The sequence below is a fragment of the Corapipo altera genome, unplaced genomic scaffold, assembly GCF_003945725.1.
Source record: "Corapipo altera isolate COAL_440 unplaced genomic scaffold, ASM394572v1 47, whole genome shotgun sequence".
NCBI classification, from domain to species: domain Eukaryota; kingdom Metazoa; phylum Chordata; class Aves; order Passeriformes; family Pipridae; genus Corapipo; species Corapipo altera.
In genome coordinates, this window is record NW_020884897.1 from 10,266,149 (window position 1) to 10,284,873 (window position 18,725).

Genomic DNA, 18,725 nt, shown 5'->3' on the forward strand with positions numbered 1-18,725 from the left:
TTTTGCCTTCCCCTCACTGCTGGGGCTGGAGTCAGGTGTGTGGAGCTGTCCTGCCTCCTTCCAGTCACCAGGCTGCCAGAGCTCAGATCCCCTATCAGGGGAAGGAGTAACCAGCCATAAAACAAAGCAGACACTTAGGGGAAAGCAGGTATGACAGGGGCACATGCCCTGACTCAGCTCTTGCCCTGTTGGCACCAAAGACCCCTCCTCTGACACGGTCACACTGCCTCAGTGGGTCGGGCTGGTCACCTACCTGCTCACCTCTCCTGCTGAGCAGCTTTGGTGGTTCTTCAGTGGTAGGTTCCTGGATCTAGTAGGAATCAGCATTTAAATTATCTGAAATGCCTACCAAGAGACTAATATGGGAGGTCATCTGCATCGTGCAGACCTAATTCCACTGTAAAGCTCTCAGTCCAGTGGCTGTGGCTCAGTACTAGCCCTGGGAGAGATGTTTATGAGCTGGTGGCTGCTGGGTGATGTTTGCCATGCAGCTGACTTAGTGTTGCCCTCAGAAACAAAATACAAAGTAAGTGGCCTTTATGAGATGGACAGAGTTCCCCAGATCACCTGGGCTGTACTGTCTGTTTAAAACTTCACACACAGTACGTCAGACACAAGTGCCTATCTGGGCATCGAGCAGCTGCACAGGCAATCAGCACAGATCTCAAAGAGTGGAATTAATGAGTCATTACCACTTCTGCCTGTTGCTAAACATATCACAGTGCCTCCAAATACGTGATCAAATGAACTAATAACTTTCAGCCAGTGCCTTCTGCCCTGCTGATCACTTACAACTGCATATGCAGTTACAGGGGGGCAGCAGCGCTGGCAGAGTTACATCATTGATGAATGGCTTCTCTGACAAGCACTGCATGTTATGATGCTAATTTTAAATTCCCCAAGGACAAACCTTCCCTTCTGAAGTTGTCCCTGCCAGTTTGCTGTGCAAGCCACTTCAGAGAGAAGTACTGCCTCTTCAGCCCAATATGGTGCATGCCCAGGGGCTTGCAGGCAGTAGGTTCAGGAAGGAAAGAGCCAATTTGTGTGTTTTCACTTGCTTCTTGTTAAAACTGCATCCATGATTTTGTATGTTTTCAGTTTTAAATTATTTTCTACATTCTGGTTTTGCTCTGCATTTTGTCCAGTGGTTCCTCAGGGCTGGCTGGCAGAGAAGCAGGATTGAATGGGTGCTGGGGCTGGTTTCCCCTCAGGAGCTTGTATTGCTGGCTTTAGAAATGCTTCAGCCTTCTTGGAGGAGATAGAAAACTACTCAATTTTTATAACACCTGCCTTGATAAAGAAGTATGAAATACAAATAAGTCCTTAACAGAGCAATCACTGCCTGCCTTTTGCAGAGCTTGGCTGAGGGAGTCAGAAAATAAAACAATCCACTACTGCAGCCTGTTCTGGTCCCTCCGCTGGCACTGAGTGGTTATTCCGCAGGCCAAAGCTCTGCTCCCTCCAAGCATCCCAACAGTTGAAGCCCCCATCTCCCCACCGGTGAGTGCCGGGTAAGGATACACTGTCACCAGGCTGAAGGTTCACCACGGCCGGTTCCTTGTTCCCACCGGCTCCAGACGGGGCCTGGGCTCCCTCTACCGAGAGCGTGGAGTCATGGAAAGCAAATAAACCACGTCCAAGAAAAGCTGCCAGGCAAGGGAACTCCTGTTCCCGGCACAGAGGAGCGCTTGCAGGGCAGAAAATGGGATGTGGTAAAACCACAGAAACCCTCAAACACTTCTTCAGAATGCTGAAGCTGGAGACAACTACTGAGACAGCGCCTGGACCACGTTCTGTTCAGCAGCTGATTACAGAAAGTCTTGCAATCCCCAGGAAATCCATCAGCCACACACCTGCAGAGGTTAAGAGGAGCTGCTTGGGGACACTGGTTATTTAGTTCTAAAAGGAAATACCTGTGCATCGCTACACCAGCCCCAGGACAGGGCCCTGCTGTTTTAACACTGGTTTTAGCAAAGCACAGAGGTCTCTCACTGAAAGCAGAAGCAGCACAGAGTTACCTTTATTGCCTGTGTAACACCTGCAGGAAGGGACAAAAGGAACACAGTAAAAAACCCATGCACAACAGACACATAAATGTCTCTTAGAAATCCTTCAGAAGAAAAGGAAAGCAGCTGGAAAGCCGATACCTCTACAGCCTCATGAGCTAAGGTTTCTGATTTACAAAGTCATGTTTTTCTTTTAAAGCTGGTATTTTAAAATGGTATAGAAATGCTTCTTTGCTAAGTGAATTAACTTGTTTCACAATAAAAATATAGTTTAGTTCTATTAAATTTTCTTCTGAAAATAAATGTTTCTATTTTTCTGCTATGACAATAAATTACAATGTATCACAAATGTAGGCTTTAAGCAGAGTTACAAATAAGCAGGAATTAAGTATTCCATCTATAGTTTAACTGAATTCAAGGCCCTTAATAAGAGATAAGCTGAAGGTGCATTTATAATCCAAACTCAATTTGACAAGGTAAATACACATAACTGAAGTAGATTTAATGGGATTTAGTGCTGTGGTACTTGTATATAGGATAAGTATTCATGAATGATCTGTTCTTCTTCCTCCAGTGTTAAATCCAGATAATCCTCTTCATGTTCAGGAATATCCTCTAGAATTTCATTGACCGCATCAGTCTCCATGTCTTCATCTGTTGGTGAACTAGAAGAACCTTCCAATAAAAAGCAGAAGCAGTGAATTCACCTCTCAAAGAAGTTGGTACTTTCCCTCTTTCACGAGCACAGCTGCTCTGCCAGTCTGCTCCTGCACAACTCCCTCTCACAATTACTCTGCAAAGGATAGGGCAGGATGGCCAGTTTTTCCTACTGTTTCCTATTATTTAAAGGTGTAGGAAAGCCTTCATTTATACAACAGGGATCACTACAGCTCTGACAAATAATTTGAGAAAAAAAAAATATATGTGCAAGTATCAATTATCAAAGGCTGCCTTGCCTGTAACAGTGTTTACAAGAAAAGCAGCCTGGGGCATTACTCGAGCCCCTCTATCACTATTTAAGCAGAAATCACTTAATTATTGCACACAAAAGCCAGAAGAAGAGCCTTCCCCTTCCCCACCTACTACATGCAACATTCTTACCTGCAGACTCTGTAAGCAAGTCCTTTGATGAAGCTGATTCCTCAGATGGGCTGGACCCTTCCGAGGACAGCAGCAGCGAAGCAGGAAGAACTCCCCCATAATGAGCAAGGGTTTGGGAAGCCACGTGGATGTTGCCTTTAAAGACCTTTAAAGCCTGTTCTGCTGACTCACGGCTGAACCCCATATACATCAGCTGCAGGAGGGGGGAAAAACCAAAAATAAAGAAAATCTGGAGAAATCCAAGCTCATCCGGCACCAGGGTCTGACAGGAATATGACTCTGCATCCCACAGGCATTCCTTTCACACACAGAGGAAAGCGTTGCATGCCAGGAATTCCAGGACACTGACTCTGGCTTAGTGAACAGTTAACAACAGGGCAGTGACCTATTAAAGGCATGGGGATGTTGAGCAGGATCAAAAAGCCTCTTGTCTAGTATCAAACCAATTTTTTTTTTGTTTTCAAAAGGAAACTTCAAAGCACTCCAGTGTGTCAGGAGGGTGCACGTGCTATTTACTTTCTCTAGGCAATACAGTTTTCTTGCCTATCTGACATTAATTACTCAGCCACACCAACAACTGCCGAGCCTGTCATGAGAAAGAGACACATTCCAACTCTTTCCCTTGAGCACTGCAGACTTGAATAAATTTCTCATTTGCTGTCTTTTTTGGGATAGAGCATTGCAGGGCACATACTTCCCCTCTGCACCTGTGCATGGTAGGTTGGTGCAATGAGCAGAAAGTACAAACAAATTACATTTTATCTTGAGCATGACTTCACTGTGAGAAGTGAGCCAGAGAGTGGAATTGTGACAGCCTGAGTGACATGGGTCAAGGAATATTTGTAGAGCTTTGCTTAGGGAAGATCTGCCTTATGTCTGAAGGCATAACTCAGAAACAGGACAACCAACTCCCAAGAAAGCAAGTGGTCTAACTTACTTGCTCAATACTTTCTGGGGAAACCTGGAACTGGTCCATGGCCACAGAATCATCATCATATTCCACCAGTAACTCTGGATTGTCAAGAAGAAACTACAATAAAACAGAGGGGGACCAGAATAGAGCAGCAGAGACACAACAGTCCTCGACATGGATGAGTATGTAGCCCCAGAGTTGATAGAAGCAAACCTCAGCCAACTTAAGTGATATCTGATTCAAGAGATCAGGAAGTCGCTGCAATTCGATACCCAGAAAAGGTAGCTATGAACTAACAAATACAGTCTACAGAAAATAAGAATCTACTAAACAATAACCCCCCCCCAAGAACAAACAAGTTTTTTTGTACAACACTACTACTCCTGAAAAATCACTTACCTTAAAGGCTTGGTCCAGGTTTCCCTGTGTATTTTGAAGAGCTATTTGAGCAGCTCTCTCTGAATAGCCCATACTTTTCAGGGTATTTATGTCTTCCAGTCGCTGCCGCCTTTTAGCTCTCTCCTCCCTCCTTATCTGTGCCTTTTCCTGCAAGAACAGACATTGCAAAGCTCTCTGCACATGGGAAAGCTTTAGCACACTGCCTGTGCACGTAGGGTTTCTCGGATCTTTTACATCTTTTACTTCAAATTTGAATCTGTGGAGGAAAAGGCTTTTTTTTTTTTCTTTTTTTTTGTAAATACAGACTGTGCTGCCAGACACCCATTACTAAATAAAGCTGCATTTCCATGAGGTAGCACTGTCTCCATACTTCCGCTCTGCAGATCGGATCTGGTGCCATCACAGCTATTCTGGGCCCTGTGTGGTAAGTGACAAACCCGTTTGGCAGATGGGCCCACAGACAAGACTTGCCAAGGACATACAGTCAGAACTGGGCAGGGAGCCAAGGAGTTCTGTTCAGCCTTCCCTTTGGCTTTTCTGTCCATGTTTCACTGTCTGAAGTCTAGAAGCACCCCCTCAACTTACCAAGCATCACTTCAGATCTGGACAGCACTGTCTTCACTTTAGCACAAAAGAAATCCCTCTCCCCTCCTGTATCTTCCAAGTGCAAAGCCACAGTACGGGGTAGCCAAGCCCGGGAGTGACAGCTTGATCCTGGTTTTATTCCCATATGGAGCACTGCTGAGCAGCAAACGCTGGTGCAAAGTATTTGCAAGTGCCTCTGTGGTACAACCACAGGTCTTTGGCGCTCTCATCCCCTCTGTTTTGGGACAGAGCTTCCCTTGCTAATGCATTAAGTTTTGGTTTCAAACCTGTGGCAACATGTCAAACTGTCAGTTACACCAACAGTGCCAAAGCAGGATAATCCAAGTCCTTAATTTGGCACCACTCTGCACCAGTCACACAACACACAACCTCACGGACAGATCTGTGATTTAATACTTCCCTGCCCATACCTCTCTCCTGTTGGTGATCAGGTTGGCAGCATGCTCCACGTTCCCGTGGCACGCTCGCAGGGCAAGGCGAGCTTCCTGTTCAGAGAATCCCAGGAGGGACAGGCGATCGACTTTATCAGGATCTATGGACAGCTCTTCATATAAAGAAGATGCCTGGATATAGAAAGAACAAGATGACACTATGTACACTGCTGCTGAGCTAAAAACAAAAGAAGCCTCCCCGTTTCTCTGAGCAAGCAAAGAACAGATGCAAGACAGAGCCCAGTCACAGGGGCTGGAGTGAATGACTCCAAAGTTTTCCCTAATGGTGTCTTACCTTCTGGATGTACTCTGCAGCCTCCTTCTCCCTGCCACTGTGATAGTGCCCGATCCCTTGAAGGAGGTAAAGCCGTAGAAATAAAACCTTCTCACGACCATAGCTTCCCTAAGGAATTGTTTAAAGAAGGAGGGGGGAGCATGTGGGTAGAAGCACGTGGTAGAACATGAGTTCTTCATCAACAGAACACTTTACACACTTAAAGAAGACACAAGTCAGTGGTATGAGACACTTGGTGTGCAGATGAAGTACCACACCTAAAACCCTGATATGTCTGTGCCCATAAATATGTTTGCCACGACCTTTTTGTCAGGTCCAATGTTTTCCCTGTGCTGACAATCACACAACTAGATGACAGGCTAATGACACACAAGAAAACTTTACACTTCTAAACTCAGTCTTATAATACTCGAACAGTAACTGAACACATGAAGGAAAAAAAGCCACCAAAATTAAATCAAACCCAGCATACTTTGATGTCAATAAGCCTTTCGTGGTTCTCCCCATAGCACCTCTGGAAGCATCTGTGTGCTGTGGACAGCTTTTTCTCTGCATCATCCAGGCAGTCCAGCTGCTCCAGGCGGAAGTAGCACCACACTATATCCAGCTGCAGCACTGCATAATTGTCAACAGTGTTCAGCAGTTCTGTGCTGCACTCACTGGAAAATAAAACAATTACTCTGGGCTTTTTTTTCCTGGGAGGGGGTTGGTATTTTTCCCCCCCCATGCACTTTTTAACACTCATAAAACAACGTGCTAGAAGTGTGCAGACTCACATGTTTGAGAAAGCACATTCTTCATAGTTGGGAGTTATATTTTGAGTTATGACATCATAACTGATGTCAGAGGAACTTGACTAAGCACTGATCTGCCATCCCATTCACTAACACGCAGGACACCAATGCTAACACTACATCTCAAAGCACTGGAGTAACAAAATGAGCTCTGACTACCATGTAAGCTGACATCTCTAAAAGCAGAACAGAATTAAACCCTGTGCATTCTTTGGGAGGACAGAAAAACTGTCTCAGTGCACACAAACATGCCGAGTTCTGTGCCAGCCTCCTTGCACATACACACAGATGAGAAACAGACAGGGACAGTATTACTTTTGGGATCTCAAAAGAGCAATTTAGAGCTCTGATTGCTGACAGGAAACTAATTTACTTGCAGAAACCCTGGTATGGTTACTGACCTGAGCTATCTGCTTCACCTTTTACAAGAAATAATTACTTCACAGGAGCAATTGCAAGTGAGTATCCGTAACTGTCTCTCAAGCTAATGCAATTTATAACCTGGTGCATGAATATTGACAGTTTCTGTTTATGTTGTTATGAAAGATTAACTTGCCCAGTGGCAGTATCTGTTTCAGCTGTTCTACATGAAGCCACCTGTCACTGCAAGTCAGAGCCTTTATCTGTTGTCTCCCATCTGCAGAGGGGGTGTGAAGCAACCCCAGAGAAAATTGGCCCTGATTTATACGCACAGGTAGAGCTAGTGCTGTTCCTGTATTTGGCTGACAGTAAAGCAGAGACCCAAGGACTCAGGAATGTTCTTACCAGAAGTGTTTATCAGCATCCAGCAAATATGGCAGAGCTATTTCATATTCTTTCTTCTTCATTAATGCTCTGCCCTTCTCATGATAACCCATTGCCAGCACAAGTGCCTAGAAACAAAAAAATTGAGACTTTCTGTGGCACCTCCCCAACTCAAAGAACTAAAAGAAAATATCAGAACCCTTGCTCCTCCTAGAAAAAACACCACTGTATCAGTTCTGTAAGACCAGTACTATTTCACACTGCTTCATACTTTTCTCCCATCTGTTAATGCCAGACATTGTCTAATTAAAAGCAATGAATGTTACTGACACGTGAAATGCTGCATCAAGCTGATTTTAAGAATGCAACCCCAGAGAGATTTTCAATGGTGAGTGATACAAAGCTCAGCATTTTCAGCTTTAAAAAGTGCTACACTTTTTAACAGCAGCAAATTTGTTTCACTCTGCTATTACAACTATCTTTGTAAAACCTAAAAAAAATTCACCTCCCGAAAAACCTCAGAACTGAAAAATCAAATTTTGAATGTGTCAGGAGAACACTCCCATTCCTGAGGTTTGACAAATGGAAATGTAAATAATAATTCTGGATAGGAACAACCCGCAATATTTCCTCTCATCCTCGATCAACAATGATGAAATCTCATGCACTTGAACATTTGATGCTTTAACTCTTGAGGTGAATTACTACTTTCAGCACCTCATCAGAACAGCATGCACTGTGAGATTGGACAGTTGAAATTCCAATCATTCAGGTGATGAATAAAAAACAGCCTCAGAAAAGGCTAAAGCAGCAGTTGGAACACATTAGGCCTGCTCATTTCTGCACATTTTTATTACTGGGTGTAATTCCGAGTATTTGTAGAGATTTTATTTATCTTCAGAAAATCTAGTAATCTTGAAAGACAGCACCTATTACTACTCTCTTGCTTCAGCAGCCAACATCAGGTCCTTCTGTAACTCAGTGCATGCACCCAACTGAAGATATTTTCAGTTGAGAATGGGGAACTTCCTTGAATGGTGAACAAATTTAAGTTTGAAAGGGGACACAGTGCAAAAGATCTCAAAACTATTTTAAAATAGCCCACTTTAGAGAGACTCATCAATTTTCCAAGTGGAACTAAGGCCTAACAAGCAAGTTATTTTCATGCCATTCTAGGGCACCCCAAAATTAAAGTAGGTGGTAAGATATAAAAAAATTAAAGCCCATCTTAAACCACAAAAGTAAGATATGGACCACACAGGGGTCAGTGCAAGTCTAGACCTGCAATGAGATCAGAAATCAGAGGTTGTCTCCAGATGACTGAAGTATTACCAATTACAGAGTTCTACTTGAATTTTATTCCAAAATTATTTGTATTAAGCAGACATCTAGTGGGCTCAGGGTTACATCCCCAGAAAGTCTGACTGCATTTCAAGCCCATATTTTAAATGCTTCACAAATCAAGCTTTAAAGAGCCATCTTAGTGACTTTATAAGATACTTTTAACCTACTTTTTTAGCTTGAGGAGGAATTTGTATTGACCTTCCAGTTTGATTAGCTATATCTAAGTATGGAGCAGAGTCTGGATCCAAGTACTCCTCTGAAAGAAAAAAAAAAAGCAGTTTAAATTTTAAGTACCACCTTCAACAGAGCAACTCTGCTGCCATAATATTATGCCAGTACATACATCACTAAACAGAACAGCAAACAACCCCAAAAATATCAGAACTACGTATAAAACTGCATGTGTATTCTTCTGGACATACCAACAAACAGAGACCCTGATCAGATAAACATGAAGAACTTCTAGGAAGGTCACTAAGGAAAAGGCCTTGTGCATCCAGAAATTTAGACACAGCATCAAAAGTTACACGAATTGTTAAGGATTTTTTTGAGAAAGACAAAACACATTTTATACAACATAGCATTTGAAATGATTTATCAACTGAAGTATAGAATATCATCAAAAAAAAATACAACTGACACAGTTGATAGAGCTGAAAAAAAAAAATATAGCTCAGTATTTTCCTTCCCCACACCCTTAATCCTTATAACCAAGTTATCAGTCTTGTTTTCACTTCTACCTGATTTTCAACGAAAAGATAACTGTCTTTTGTTTACAAGAAAAGTAAGGATGAGTTTATTCAGATTAAAAGCTTCTGCCCCGGAATTTTTCTCAGGTGAAACAAAAGGGTTGCTAAACCCCCTCCTGCACTTCACACAGAACCTTGAGCCTGTTACAGGCTCCACTCTGTTCTCAGGCATTGGCTGTACCTGACAGTTATTGGCAAAAACCTGAAAGAGGCCCTATAGACTATTCAAAGTTTAGGGTCTAAACCACCCCTTAAGTCCATAAAAGGAATCACTTCTTTCATTTGTTTAAAATCTGGTATTACAGTAAAAAACTGTCTGTCACTGACTGTTAAAAGCAGCGTTGCTCAGGTGTTTCTGCATTTGGCAGGAATTCACTGCTTGCTCAGCTCCACAGTTCCCTGTTTGTGGATTTTTGAAACAATATAAAATAGAGAAGTGATTTAAACTCGCCGTGTAGCCACGCAACTCACAAACACAACCTCATTTTGAGAAAGTGCTGCTGTTAAATTAACTGTGTCCCTTTAACTGAAGCCACAGTTGCCAGCAATCAACCTCCAGGGCAATGAGAACAGAACAGCCAGGCTGCAGATGACAGTGACAAAGGAGCTGCTCTGCACAATGAAACCAGGGCTACACACAGCCATAGCCGAGGCAAACCACCAAAAAAATAAAAGTTTTTAATTACTTCTAATACATTATTACACTGTGCTTATGTCTACAATAAATTTAAAGCCTGTTCTCATGAGTCACCAGTCAAGTGTCAAGTGCCAGTTAAATAACTGATTCATGCCATATCCATTCCAAAGTGACAAAAGTTTTGTAGTATTCTAGTTGTGATAAGGATTAGACTAGAAAAGGAAGTTTTAGTCAACTTAAAATCCAGTTTTCAAGTGGGCAGAAACCTAGAAAACTACAGACTGAAGTCCAGCCCCGGTACAGGTGCTCTCCCATGTTGGAAGGCCACTGAAAAGATAATTTTTGATGCACAAGAATTAATAAACACCCATCTCCTCCTGACCCCACAGGCCCCAACAAGCCCCCTTACCTCTCTGTGCTAGAATTTCCAAACCCTTCTTAGTTCTTTGCATCTTGTCATTTATTTCTTTTTCTTTCTTGCACTGAAGTTCTTCCTCCTGAACTTTTCTTTTGGTTTCCTCATCACTCTGTTCCAGTTGAAGTACCATCACTTTTGCATTGTGTGTTACACCCTGGTCTTCAAGGGTTTTGCCTGCAAAATAGAGTGTGATCCTCTGAAGAAAAAAATTTTTCATATTCTTGGGGCATCAATGAAAAGAAAGCTGTTGTCATCACTTCTGACAACACATCTGACAGGCTGAACATGTGTAGAGCACTACAAAAAGTTTTTGAAAGTGCTGTTATACAATATGCTTTTTTAAAAAAAAAAATAAATTGGGATTTCTCTTAAGTTTGCATTTTCAGTATTTCAATACTGAAAAAGCGGATTTTCAACATTTACTACAGGATTCCTATAATTGATCTAATTGTATCTAAGAATTTTGTTCATTATAATTCACTACATTTCCTGTAGAGCAGAACCCGACAAATTCAACTGCTGTTCCTCGGGAATTTCTGAAAGTAACAGAGCTGCAAGAAACTTTTCTCCTGAGAATCAGTAAACTAGAAAATGATCATAAAAGCATCCTCAACTAGAGATACATACCCAGGTCAAGCTGCTTCTTATTTATGATTATTTTGACAGCATTTTCTTGTAATGCATATTCCTGTGCTATCCTGTGGAATAAATAATTTCATCCATGAATATAAATTTATAAGGTTACACAATATTACTGTTACAATAGCAATAAAACTTAAAAACTAGTATGTTCATAAGTTCCTTAAAACTTTTGCCATAAAAGGCAGCTGCTAGAAGTAAAATAACAACATGAAAAAGCTTTATGTACCACACAGGGGAAAATGTGAGATAAAGAATCTGATTTTTTGGGGGGCTTAAAAACACAGAAAGAGAAGCTAATGTTCACTGTTCAGAAGACCTGCCTAGTTGCAGATGTGGAACAGTGACCACTGGTGCCTTCTCAGGTGCTTCCTGGGGATTTACACAGCTGCAACTGTCCCATTTTCCATCTGTTAAACCACAGGAAGAACTGCCTTACAGGGATACTGGACATCCTGTTCAGACATACATGCTAAGAAAAAGCCTAAATCAAACAAAAAGTCCTTTGTTTGCATTTTTTTTCTTCAATATTGTATGACAGGGCACTACCCCATTAGAGAAGAGCCAAGGGTGATTACACTTACTGTGATCTGAGCTCCTTGCCTGTGATGAACAGGCTGGTTTCCAGTGGGATTTTTCTGCTCTGTTGTAATTGAATTGGGTGGGGGAAAAAGAGAGAAGGGAAAAAAGAGCATGGTATCAAGATACTTCAGACATTTTCTTAATAAATTGTTTTACAACTAAAATCTCTTTTTCACATAATAGCCATGTTAAAAGGGTTATGGCTGGATATACACATTTCTACTTTCCAGGCAGAGAGTCCTATATTTGCTATATAGTGCTAAAAATAAGCATTATAAAAGGAAAATATTTAGATAAATTAGAATTCGATAAATCTAAATTCAGAACCAAACAATTTAAACTAATTTAATTATGCACTTCCAATCTTAACTCTGCTTTTAATTATACCACTCACCTGTGACTGGCTAAAATTATGATTAATTCCTACTGGTGTCTCTGGTCCCAGATTAGATAAACTGGAGTTTTACATTAATTAATTCCCCTATATGCCCAGCAGCATGATAAAGTAAAATTATGAAACTGTGTGGTTGTTTTAACTGCATGGTAATCATTTGAAACCCTCTACACCCTTTAAGTCCAGGTAATTACTCTTCACTACAAGGGTATTTTACGTGTGAAACTAGAGGTTGAAATCTGACTTTAAAAGAGCAAAACTTAATTCAGTTCTGTCTTAGTGAAGCTTTTAGGAGCCTGCCATGGAAAGTTGAGCATTGGAATGGGCTGCCCAGGGAGATGGTGGAGTCACCATCCCTGGAAGTGTTTAAGGAGTGACTGGATGTGGCACTGAGTGCCATGGTCTGGTCGACAAGGTGGTGATCAAAGGTTGGACTCGATCATCTTGGAGGTCTTTTCCAACCTCACTGATTCTGTGAGTCTACAGTTGTATCATCCTATGAAGGGAACAGATGAGTGTGATCACAACAGAAAATCCTGCTTCCCATTTCCAAGTTCAAACACTGGACATGCCCATTTTAAAGATGACACCAAGTTCAAGCTTACAAGGGATTGTGTTTTTTTTAAAGCTGCCATTTAAACAAAAGCTCTGGTAATACAGTGATATTAATATGCTGATTCAACTTCAGGTATTCTACAGCTGAAAAAATGCATCTGTTCCTTGCTGCTAACACGAAGAGTTATGTCAGAAGGAATCAAACTGAAATAGACACCTAAATCTAATTTATTTTTCTTAATTGAAAGACAACTTGTCATTGAATCTTAAAGGGAAGGCAATTACTGATCTCCCAATATTATAGTCCCTTGCCATGATATTCCCACATACCTGAGAAACTAAAGTACATCTATATAATTCCCCCTCTCCCTGTTTTTTATACCTAACACAGATCTTTCACACAAAACACCTGAAAAAGTCAAAGAATTGAAAATAGCTGCATCAGACACATATCTAGAACTCAAAAGGACAAAGCAAAGCTACTTACCCTGAATTTTCTGCAATGTTACTTACTTTTCTACGAGGCAGATAGATATCAAGTCTTGCAATCCCAGTCACTTTAAAATTCTCATTTCCAGTTCCACGCTCAATTGCTTTACACCGTATTTCTTCAAGCATATTCTCTGTGTCATTCTCATTGATATTCAGCTTGGCTGAATATTTTTGTACAAGCTCCTAAGAAAACAGCAAGAAAAAAGCTGGGAAAATGCACCAGCAGTATGACATAGAAGATGTATGACAACAACTCAGAATATTTACCTTCATCTCTTTACCAGCTTCTTTTTTGTCATTTGTATATGGTGGCTTCCATAGCTGAATTTTGTCCTCTCTCAGGCAGCTTGTCAGTTTTGCTATCAAATATTTCTTTTGTGCCATCCTTTTAAAATGAAAACAGAATTGGAAGAGAAAAGAAAGAAAAATAAACGAGCCTTTAATATAGTTTTCTCGTAGCAGGATATTCTACTTTTCATGAAGCCTAAGTGACATTTTGGAATTCTGCAATAGAAGATGAGCACTAAAGCCATTTCATCCATTTTGGTGGGGAGGGGAACCTGAGGGGCACAAGCAACAAAGAGCAGAGGCTGAGATGAGAGATGAAAACTCATCAGTGGGGAGAAGATGATGGTGAGCTGAACAGAGCAGCTCCCTGGCTCACAGGTAAGAGTTCAGCCTGAATTCATCACAACAAGTTATTCTCATTCAGCTCAGGGAAAGTAGTAACCCCTGAGTTAACCAGCATGTCCCTGGGGAAAAAAAAAAAAACAAACCCAAGAAACAGGGAAGGCACACAGAGGGCAAGGAAAGGTGGGTGCAGTGACCTCAACAGAAAGAAAAAAAAAATCTAGGTGCACGTTAAAGCAGGGGAAACTTTTGACACTGGGAATCATATGGAAAATGTCCTTTTAAAAGCATTTAAAATGTGCATATATGCAGTAAGCTTGGCATGAAATTTGATTCCTCAGTTTCACTTTTCTTTCAGAGGGGTTTCCATCTCTCTTTCTTGTTCATCAGCACACAGCTCTCAGGAGAAAAGCAGAATCAAACATTTCTACCAGTTTCCCCAGTTTTAAAGACTGCTCCAGGCTCAGGAAAACACTGTCTGAGGGGAAAAAATACAGGGAAACCTCCAATATGTGTTAAGTTTACTGCTCAGCCTTAACTCAACCCCAGGTTTAGCGAGCTACAAAGAACTCTGGAAGTTGCACCAACAACAGACTCCTCTAAAGAGGAGTCAGAGGGATGAGCTGGGAAGTGGATGGTTTAACAATCCTTCCCACTGGATTGCTGTAATTTGCAGAGTGTCTGTCCAAACCAGCAGAGACAACTATACCCTCTTTCTCCTGCTGGGATACTGCTGCTGTTATTATTATTTTAGGGCCAAGGCAAAACACGGCCTTTTCAAAGCTGGAAGTGACAAACACTCAGCTTTCACAAGACTGCAAATGCAGCTTTCCCCCTTTCCCAAAACGTGCCAGGGAATTCTCATGAACAGCATGTAACCATAATTTTTCCACTTTTAGCTAATGCTGAAGAACCATTTTATAGTGATAATTTTATAGCTATATAGTTCACAAAAAAAATTAAACTTATTCCTGCAAAACCTCTGTTACAAAAATTAAAATTCTGCTTTCGCAAACACAAGCCCTATCATTTTATATGCAACATTTCTAATATTTATCATAAATTCCTACCACATCATCACCAAATTGCACAAGAATCCTTCGCAAAAACTCTTGTGACTCACTTTTCCATCAGCCAACAAACCCCACGAGCACTCCTGGCACAATTTCACTTTCAGTATGAGTTTAAAGGGGACTTTCTCAAAACTCGTTTGAGTAAGCAATCAGGGGAATTGCCCAGAGGCACTCTGAATGCAAGACCGAGCTTTTGAAAGTAAAATGTCATCCTCCAAAGCCACTTTGCCTTATTTGTGACATGAAACAAGTAGAGAAATACGACGGGTGACAAAAGATGCAGAAACTAGGTTCAAGAGCCAAACTGCTGACGGAAGGAACAGCAGATTGTCAAAACAGCTGAGTAATAAAGCAGAACGCGTTAATTTTCCTAAAGAAAAGGAGGAAAGCCGCCTGGCACAGCTCTGACACATTCCTCCGCGGCTAAAACCGGGGAAGGACTGAAGCAGCGCAACGAGCAAACCCTCCAGGGCGGATCCCCCAGCCCCGCCGGCCCGGGGTGCTGGAGCATCCTCATCCCCGCCCTGGAGCACATCCCAACCCTCCCCTCCCTGCCAGGGCAGCGCCGCCACCGCCAAGTCACCGCTGTCACCGCGGCGGCCCCAGCCCCGCCGCCCCGGCCCCCGGGCACCCACCTGCCGTCCCCGGGAGGGGGGAGCTCGGGCGCTCCCGCAGCTGCTCCCCGGGGCTCCTTCCCGGGAGGACGGCGGGGGCCGCTGTCCCTGAGGGGAAGGGACCGGGAGCGGTTCCTACGGCGGCCCGGAAGGCCCGGGGAAAACGGGCACCATCACGTGGGTGAGGCCGCGCCCCGCCCGCCATGGCGGCGCCCGGCCCTCAGCCCGGGGCGGCCGGGGGTGCGGGGTACGCCGGAATTTTCACTAAGTCGGGATGTTCTTTGGTGTTCGGTGCTTGTACGCTTTCGAGCCTAATAAAAAAAAAAAAAGGCAATCACATAATCGCAGAGTCGGTTGGGTTGGAAAAGAGCTCAGAGATCGGCGAGTCCGCCCTCTGGCCGAACACCACCGTGCCAACCAGACCACGGCGCTCGGTGCCACGTCCAGTCTGTCCTTAAACACCTCCGGGTGTTTAAGGCGACCCCACCACCTCCCCGGGCAGGATGGTGACTCCGCCACCTCCCTGGGCAGGCTGTTCCAATGTCTAATCACCCTTTCTGTGAAGAAATTCTTCCTAATGTGCAACCTAAACCCTCCCTGGCACAGCTTAAGGCCGTGTCCTCTCGTCCTGTTGCTGAGGAGACTCACCTCACCAATTATATAAGTATCTAAAGGGGAGTGCCAAGACAATGGAGCCAAAGTCGTCTAAGTGGTGCCAAGCAAGAGGGAAAGAGGCAACGGGTAGAAAGTGAGGCACAGAAGTCCCACCTAAACATGGGGAAGAACTTTACTGTGTGAGTGGTTGCACACTGGAACAGATTGACTAGAGAGAGTGTGGAGTCTCCCTCACTGGAGATATTCCAGAGCTGCCTGCATGCAGTCCTGTGCCATGTCCTCTGGGACCATATGACCTACCCTTCCTACCTGACCCATTCTGTGATTTTGTGGTTCTGTGAGACATAATCTGTGAAACAGGTAGCAGTTTACAAGCTCTAAGTGATGTCCCTTTGTTAGAAAGATAAATTACTTGAAAGTAGAATCACCTTGTTAAGGTTTAGGTCTCGACATGTTTCAGTGATCTCAGACCTAGAGGGATGGTGGACCTGGGGGAGGTTAACAAAGCTTGGGAAGAAGGATGTACAACTGATAGTGGGCACAAAGAATGCCAAATTTTTAAGTCACAAGGACATTTGGCAGAATTTCCAAGGTAGGGAGGAAGCTGATAAAGCCACCTTGGCAACTGTGCTGAATCAGCTCCAGCTGGGTAAAAGGTAATTCTGACAGGGGCACATCACAACCACCAACTCAAGAAACCCACCGAGTCAAAAGAAGAGAAAGACTGAGCATTTGGACTAGTTACCATAAAAAGCAAGAGAATGATTAAACAATAGAAGATAGAATACTAATTAATAAGAGAACTATCTTAACTTGTAGACAATAAACATTAATGTCTTTGTTCACTAAAATGCATAAATTGTAAAAAGTTTGATACTTGGTGTGCTTGATTTGTGGAACACCACTGAGCACCCAGGCTTGCACAGTCTGAAATAGATAATGAATGTCTCTCTTGAAGGTGTAATTATTAACTTGTTGCACACCAGGTGATGAATCCGATTTCGTGGACAACAGTGGGAGCTGCTGGCCCCGGGGTGTCTGATGGCTCATCTCTGGGATGTGATGAGGGGTCTCCAAGGCTGCCCTGAGGAACTGTCCCTTCCAGGGCAGTTGGGGTTGGGCAGGTGCTGAGTGCTCTGCAGCCACCCCTCAGCTGCCACCTCTCTGTGTGTGGGGCAGAGGGGGCTGAAATTCCCATCGGTGCTGAGAGGGAGCACTTCCCCAAAAGGCCAAGGTTCTGTGAAGTGTACCAGAAGGATCAATGTGAGTTTGTTTTGTTTTGTTTTGTTTTGTTTTCCTCTGTATTCTTTGAAATCATCAGTATTGAGGTGAGATTTAGTGTGGGAGCTTTTATTTCCCCTTCATTGAGGATCAGCATGGTCTTGCCTGGTTATGGAGCTGTCAAAAGTCGACCTGGGTTCAGAGACAGGGCTGGAAGAATACATGGGGTGCATGGCACACCTGGTGCTAAACACCACCTCATGCTGAGGCCATGCTCTAGTGTCACTTCTAATCCCCATAATGTCCTGGAGTGGGAGCAGGGTATGGCTGCAAGCATTTGGCTGTACAATGTGGGCTGCTCAATGTTGTGTTTGCATCTGAGGCCCTCAAAGGCCTGGGGCTTGCTCCTGGAATGTTTTTGGCACCTGTTATGATTAACTCATGTAGGCTAATCCTTTCATATGACCAGCTGTCCCAGCAGCAAAGGGATTTTATTCTAACTGCCCCAATGTGTGACTGAAATCATTGCACAGCAGTGTTATTCATTCTATAATGGATGGACCTGCAGGAGCCCTAACATCTTCCTTGGGAAGTCATACAGACTATGTGAGAGTCCCATTTACAGCTTTGGAAATGGGAACCTTGCAGGGATTATAGGTTTGTGAAGAAGACACTGAACTTGAACTTCAGGGTTCCAGGCTCCCCCATGTGCATAAATCAGTCAATTTTGCCTACTCATAAACTCAGGGTAAACTTGCTTTTATGGCAGTCTTGAGTTCAGTGCTTGAAACTCAGCTAAAGCTATGGTAATAGTGATGGAAGTTCCTGTCCCATTTCATTTTCACCACAGCTGCTTTAGGAAAAAGCCCATAATTTTCTCATTAGGCGATTGTGTGTGTGTAATATTCCAGTCTCTTGAAATGTGAGTATAGCAACTTTTCTCATAACTAAAACTACTCCATGTATAAATGCAGATTTACTGAAATTGCTCTTCCATAATGTCCTTGGAAATTAAATTGAAAGACTTATCCAAAGGCAAAATGCCTTTTCTAAATAAGTTCCAGTCAGTACAAAGCACAGTAATATGCTAGAGAAGCCTGAAGAAAGGAAAGGACAAAGTGTTTCTATGGAAGAGTTTACAAAGGAGTTAGTTACTTAGTCCATGCATAAAACTGCATGGAGTTTAAACCCAAGGTTTTCAAGGTCCGTGTTTAATTAAGATAACTAATTCAATCAAAGGACAATGAAGCTATTGAAGTATTTCCTTCCAGGGAATTCCTTGTTTCATGTGGACTAATTGTTATCTAGTATTTTTTCCCTGTTTTACCCATACCTATTGTGCATATCTATGTTTTATCTTTTTTGTTCTTATTTCTATTAATTCTTTAAATACTGAACTACTGTGAAGAAAAAAAAAAAAACAGCTATGATGTCTCATGCCTACTCATGAAATGGGGAGACATTTCACTTATC

The 18,725-nt window shown here is 42.8% G+C and overlaps 1 protein-coding gene across 1 annotated transcript; it reads right to left on the bottom strand.

Annotated features, from left to right (window-relative positions):
• Positions 1–1,992: 1,992 nt before the first annotated feature.
• Positions 1,993–15,571, bottom strand: NUB1 (negative regulator of ubiquitin like proteins 1). Its single transcript, XM_027648500.1, has 15 exons — positions 15,438–15,571; positions 13,367–13,484; positions 13,121–13,282; positions 11,661–11,719; positions 11,065–11,135; positions 10,429–10,611; positions 8,801–8,889; positions 7,311–7,417; positions 6,224–6,410; positions 5,752–5,859; positions 5,436–5,588; positions 4,420–4,566; positions 4,045–4,137; positions 3,108–3,300; positions 1,993–2,681 (listed from the first exon to the last, which is right to left on the bottom strand). The coding sequence occupies exons 2-15, from the start codon at positions 13,481–13,483 to the stop codon at positions 2,518–2,520; spliced, it is 1,833 nt and encodes a 610-aa protein (XP_027504301.1). The 5' UTR covers position 13,484; positions 15,438–15,571; the 3' UTR covers positions 1,993–2,517.
• Positions 15,572–18,725: the final 3,154 nt, after the last annotated feature.

Coding starts and splice junctions, on each gene's coding strand:
- NUB1 (XM_027648500.1), bottom strand. CDS start 13,483: ATGGCACAAAAGAAATATTTGATAGCAAAACTGACAAGCTGCCTGAGA. Junction 13,283..13,366: donor AAGCTGGTAAAGAGATGAAG/GTAAATATTCTG, acceptor CTGTTTTCTTAG/GAGCTTGTACAAAAATATTC. Junction 2,682..3,107: donor CTTGCTTACAGAGTCTGCAG/GTAAGAATGTTG, acceptor TTTTATTGGAAG/GTTCTTCTAGTTCACCAACA.